This window comes from Azolla caroliniana, unplaced genomic scaffold (genome assembly GCF_043228905.1).
Source record: "Azolla caroliniana isolate FFs.n. ecotype wild unplaced genomic scaffold, voAzoCaro1.0.p SCAF_13, whole genome shotgun sequence".
Classification (NCBI taxonomy): Eukaryota; Viridiplantae; Streptophyta; class Polypodiopsida; order Salviniales; family Salviniaceae; genus Azolla; species Azolla caroliniana.
This window is the reverse complement of record NW_028230448.1, coordinates 1005173-1011080: the sequence shown is the minus strand read 5'-3', so window position 1 is coordinate 1011080 and position 5908 is coordinate 1005173. Positions and strand designations below refer to the sequence as shown.

General features: G+C 37.3%; 1 protein-coding gene across 1 annotated transcript; it reads right to left on the bottom strand.

Annotated features, from left to right (window-relative positions):
• Positions 1 to 553: 553 nt before the first annotated feature.
• On the bottom strand, positions 554 to 4945 carry LOC147855918 (putative protein phosphatase 2C 34). The gene is made up of 5 exons (XM_087329448.1): positions 3825 to 4945; positions 3308 to 3703; positions 2597 to 2714; positions 1740 to 1963; positions 554 to 1165 (listed from the first exon to the last, which is right to left on the bottom strand). Exons 1-5 carry the CDS (start codon positions 4239 to 4241, stop codon positions 998 to 1000), a joined length of 1323 nt encoding a protein of 440 aa, XP_087185574.1. The 5' UTR covers positions 4242 to 4945; the 3' UTR covers positions 554 to 997.
• Between the last annotated feature and the right edge of the window lie 963 nt (positions 4946 to 5908).

The window sequence follows — 5908 nt, the reverse complement described above, 5'->3', positions numbered from 1 at the left end:
ATTTTTCTTTATTCTTTGTGGGTTTTCACCTCACTTTGAGGTTTCCCGCTAGTAATAAAAGTGTTACTAAAAAAAACTTAAAATAGAAATGATCTATTTGTTCCTGATTTATTTCCGAAGTGTGAGAGATCATTGCAAAGCCCCAAATGTGAGAGAGCATTGTTCAAACACATCTTATTCAGATGCCCCAATCAACATTACATATTGCATCCGCTCACCACAACTCATTCCATACGTAGTAAAGTTACACACTTAAATTCTTGTAGGACCATCTCCAAAATCATTACCAATTGTAAAGCCACTTTCTGCAGAAAAAGTAGAGTTTAGGTTTTTGTTTCAATATTGATATAGCTTCAATTCACCAATATTTGTGATCATGACTTCTCATTATCTGATTTCAGCCTTTTGTAGGCATTAATGTATATTTCTTTCTTTCCCTCAAGGTAGATTTGATGCAACATTTTCCAGATATTTTTATGGCATTGGTTAGGACACATGGTGTGCCATGTTTGAGTCTTTCCAATGTTTGCACCTCTCAATAGGAGTAATCATAGAAGGAGCAAAGAAATGTTGGCAACAAATTATGTTCTAAAACCAATGTTTTACAACCAAGTTATACATTGGATGAGGATGTGAAATGTTGTCCCAAAAGGCTTCAAATACATCCAAAGCATCAAAGAATCATGATTCCTCACAGTCTACCCTAGTTGGAGAGCTTATTCCTAAGCAAACAGTTAGGAAATAAGAGAAGGCCAAATCCTCTTTCCACCGAGTACAAAATAATAATGACACAGGCATCTAAAAAATATTGGTGATCTTTACAACTTCCAAAGCGTCATTTGACGCTTCGGATTCGAATACTTTTATCATCTTGAGAGTGGAGATGAATGAGTAGCTTGATTAGTAGCTTGTAATCAAGCGTAAGGTAAGAAGAGGGATTCCTTTTTTATGAACAAGAGCAAAGATTCTTGGCAAAATAGAATTCACACTACGCATTTTACACAAAAAACAAGCAAACGACAGCGCAATCGTCGGTCTTGGAGCCCGCATTTTTGGCCTTCCAAGCATTAACAGCCCTGCCCACTACAGCTTTTGCAGCAAAAGATCGGTCATGTGTGGATGCTACCGTCTCCACAACTTCTTCATTTGTAAGAACATCCCACACCTGGTTAAAAACATGAAGTTGATCATAAAAAATAGAGTAAGTTTACTCAACTTTAAACATCATCTTTTACTATCAAGATTTTTTGAACGATTCACCAAAAGAAACAACAGTTTTATAAACTTTCAGCTATCTTTTACAAGCAATATTTTTGAAAGACATGACAACATGCTCAAGAATCTTCTACTATCAATCTTCATCAAAAAAAGAAACTAAATCTTTGCAGAAAAATTAAAGATTCGCCCAATATTTACATGCTTTTAGAGCTTCTTTAAGATAAATTAGTAGAATTCCCCAATAAAGGTATTGTAAAATAATTCACCAAAATGTACAAGATTTTAAGACTAGGCTAGCAAAATTTCTCCAGAAACATGATAATCTTATTGAAGGAATGAAGAAGATTAAGGTCAATACTGTGGTTGAAAGATTAGCTCAACTTTTATGAGCATTCTCTGGTTTTCTTCACATATAAATCCACTCAAATCATTTACACCAAGTATTTAGCGTTTCCTTGATGTTAACTATTTGTATAGAATCGATGAAACAGAAAGAAATGGAATAGATGATTGAGACATACCCCATCAGATGCAAGAACCACAAACTCATCTTTCAAGGAAAGACGCCGGTAAGTGACTTCAGGCTCCGATATTACACCATATTTCTTGAGGCAATGATCACCCAGAGTCCTAGTCATGGCCAAGCCAGGAGACTTGTGATAGGGCAACCAAACCCGATGGACTGAGGGCTCTTCGGCCAAAGGAAATACACGGCCTTTGTGTCGTCTGATCCTTTCAGCCTCTCCTGTTTTTTTGTTTCCAGACAAGGTGATGATTAGAAAACTGCGCAAATCTATTTTGTTCAATCTCCATTTGTATGTCTATACAATGTTCATTTATACATGTATAGAATGTTTATATATGTCCATTTGTAAACCTATACAATGCATAAATTATATACAATAGAATTTTGTTTCTATCTCTATGGATGCCATCTATTGCTTCTGTGAATTTATACATCTGTACAAAGCATATCCTATTCATCTTATATGTTACTCCCAGTAATTTTGTCCCATTCACTAGTATCTACATACAATGCAGGCTGTTTTTCCAGACCAGCTACAATATCTTTTTTCTCACTCCAATTTTACATCTATTCAATGCACATTGTTTTTTCCTCCCAACTTAGTTAGACACCCAGTGGTAATGTATATAATGCAGATTCTGCTGTCATTCATGTTTGATTCACTTGTCTATATTCAAAGGAGGTGGTGATTTGTTATATTCACTTGTACCACAAGTGAGCTAAGAGTAGATTTTGTATCTGTACAATGCAGAGACTGTGATGTTGTCACTAGGTAGAGACACAATGAAGTTCTATTACATTTTATGTCTATATTGTGATGCCTAGAAAATGCACGTTTTGAGCTTTACTTACTTGGTACATCAGGTTTCAAGTCAACAGTTAGCTGTAAAGCCAAGATAGAGTCATCATCAGCCCTGGTTCCTAAAACTGCTCTTGAATCTCCAACATTAGCTACAATGAGGTCATCCCCCTACATAAAAGAAAGCATCATAACGTTAATGATCATATCAATCGACCATGGGAGCTTCTGTCATGAATTATATAAATGCGCCATTTCATGATTCCTCACAGATGATTTATGCAACAGATTAGAGCAAACTTTTTTAAGACTACGACAACCTTGAAAGAATAATTAGCATAACTAAATATATTCTAAGATTGATCAAAGAATTACGTTGGAACACAGAGCGAACATTGACTTGACTACAACCACTGTAGAGACGATGGACATCCTTACGAAACAAGGACACCAAGCGTTGACGATGTGATCAAAACATGTAAGTAATAGCTATGATGAGGTGCAAAATTGTTACGAATGGAACAAAGGAGCAAACATGTGCTCCATGATGATTCATGTCTTACAACAAAAACGTATGGAGTAAAGAAGGCTTCACAACAAGTATGTGTGTTTATGTACGTATGTATATACACACTGATCATTGATATAGCGATGAGGGTTCTGGTAATTCGTCTAGTATAAGACATTCTAAGATTCATCATAAGATTTGTTAAACAAAGAGCAGTGAACAAAGATGTCATAGTATTATAGAGCAAACCGATTACCTGTTTTATAAGTGCTACTGCTGTTGTTCCACTAGAAAGGGTGTCAAAATCTCCTCTTGCGAGTTCTTTGTCCATTTTCTTGTATGCAGCACAGAATGATTCTTTCCACGCAAAGATGTGAGATGGATCTCCCCTCATCATAAAATGATGATGGTAATGATCACTTATAATGTTATTATTATCGGTTTCACTGTCATCTGAATTACTAGACGACGAAAAACTAGAGTAATTTCTTATATCATCAAGACATGGTTGGAGACGCTGCCATGACCTAGCCAGTATGTTTGGCAATCTATTCCTCACACTTCTTGATACTCTGTGTCCATGTCTACCATGACCATCAAAGATACCACAAAACATGGTTCCTTGACCAGGTTCTTTATCACAACCAAACTTCTGCAGAGGAATATGAATAGAATCAGAACCACATTTCAAATTAAAACTTCATATATATATATATATATATATATTGGAAAATTAGAGATAGTTGGTATTGCAGCTATGGATGTATGAATACCTCCCAGGCAAGCATGGCATCTTGATTGATTTCTTTGTGTTGTCCTCTCTGAGTGAAGAGAGAAACCCTGTCACTCCCACCGTTTGATACATACCACTTGCTTAGGCTTTGCATAGATCGATACAAGTCATCATCATCATCAGATATAGCATCATTATCCCTTCCTTGAATTGATGGATGAAGAAGATTCACAGAATTTCCTTCATCATCATCATCATCATCTTCTTCTTCTTCTTCATTTTCTGAATCATCATTATTTTCTGATGCAATCATATTTATGTATTGTGAAATGGCAGGATAAATCATTGGCCATGAAGATCCAAGCTTGGATAAAATCTTGATTAAAAGGCTGCTTTGCCATAGCCTTCTCCAACTCATATTCCTCATAAAGAAGCTCAGGCACTGATCGCTCATCATAGTATAGCAATATTTAGCTCAGATCTATCAAGAAAACGGAGATTTAATTATAAATAGATCAGTTAAATAATGTACTCAGGTTTCTTCTGTAATATAATCAGGCTATTTTCTCTGATGAAACTCAGCGTGTATATTTGTGTACTATAATAAGTCTAATTCAGACAGGAGATTAATCGTTGATTGTGAGTGCCTGGCATCAGCGGTTTCTTCCAACTCTACTTTTGATATAGATATATATTTTTTCTCTTCCTTTCTGGTTACTGTGAAACCCTAAAATGGGTACTTCTGGATCTGCAGACAGAGTTTCTGTCACAATATCAGAGGAAAACAACAGCGAATCTGCTGTTATAAATGAACGAATCAAAGGCAGAATTAGGGGAAAAAGAACAAGCTCCACAGATTATATAGAGCTTGATTCAACAGAAGTGTAGGAAAGTTCTCTGATCGAATCCACTCATACACTTGTGATCTGAAATGTGAATGAGCTCAAGCGCATGATTCAATGAAAGCTTAGCTCTGATTTCTTCTTCTTCGTCTTCTCATAATTATAAAGGGGGAGGCTGAGTTCAAAATCCCTTTTACCGAGATATTTATCTGTCCTTCAAACTGTACTACGAAACAAAAAGAACGTGGAACAAAAAGGATGGCTCAGAATCAAAGAGCAAAAATGAAAAACCTTCTTTTTTCTTTTCCTTTTCTTCGTTTTCCTGTAGCGATGACAGCAAAAAAGTAGTAGGAAAAAAGAGCAATAAAAATCTGCGAAGAATTAAGAAGCACCGATCCACAGAAGAAGAGGGGGAGGGGGGGGGGAGACGGAAAATTAGGGCTAGCGTTAGGGTTAGGGTTAGGGTTAGGGTTAGGGTTAGGGTTAGGGTTAAGGTTTGGCGATGGCGATGGCGATGGCGATGGCGAAATGCAGAAGGAAGATCAAATAATAATAGGGGTTGTAAATGTTTTAGATATGATAGGATTAAGAGTCAGACTAATATAAATTAAAATCAGGATTATGTATAATTAAGAAATGATCCTTATCCTTCATAATTAATATTATTATTATACATAAATCCGCTTCCTTATCCGTGGTGTGGTGTGGTGTGTGCCAGAGTGTCTCACGAATTCGGATTAGACGATAGATATCATGGGACCCCACCCTTGATCCATAACGAGAAAATCATCGTGTCAATTCCATCTGCCCATCGAGAGTCAACGGGTCGGTCCAGAGAAATCTCCATCAGGAGAAAGTGTGTGTCCGAATCAGATGATCACAGAACACTCTCTTGCATGCTCATTCATGCTCATGTTGTTGCTCCTCCTCCTCAGGGTCCTCCGTTCGATGTCCCCGGTGCCCTTTCTGCCCATTGCGAAGATAAGATCATGGAACCCTCTGATCCATCTCACACATTGCTTGCCTTGCCTTGTGGCCAATTGGACGGGCGGGGACGGGTATAGGGGGTCGGGGTCCAAATCCGGATCAAGAACTGTTAGAGAGTTAGTATACCGAAGACTGTCTCTCAATCGTTCAGGTTTGTGCGACGCGAATATGTCACTGTTTATTGCATTTGGCCCTTGACCCGATGGGTCAACCATTAGCTTGTTAACACTCGATGCCATTACATGTCTTCATCATCACTAACATTAGTAGAAAGCAATTGATTCGTGAAAGAGAC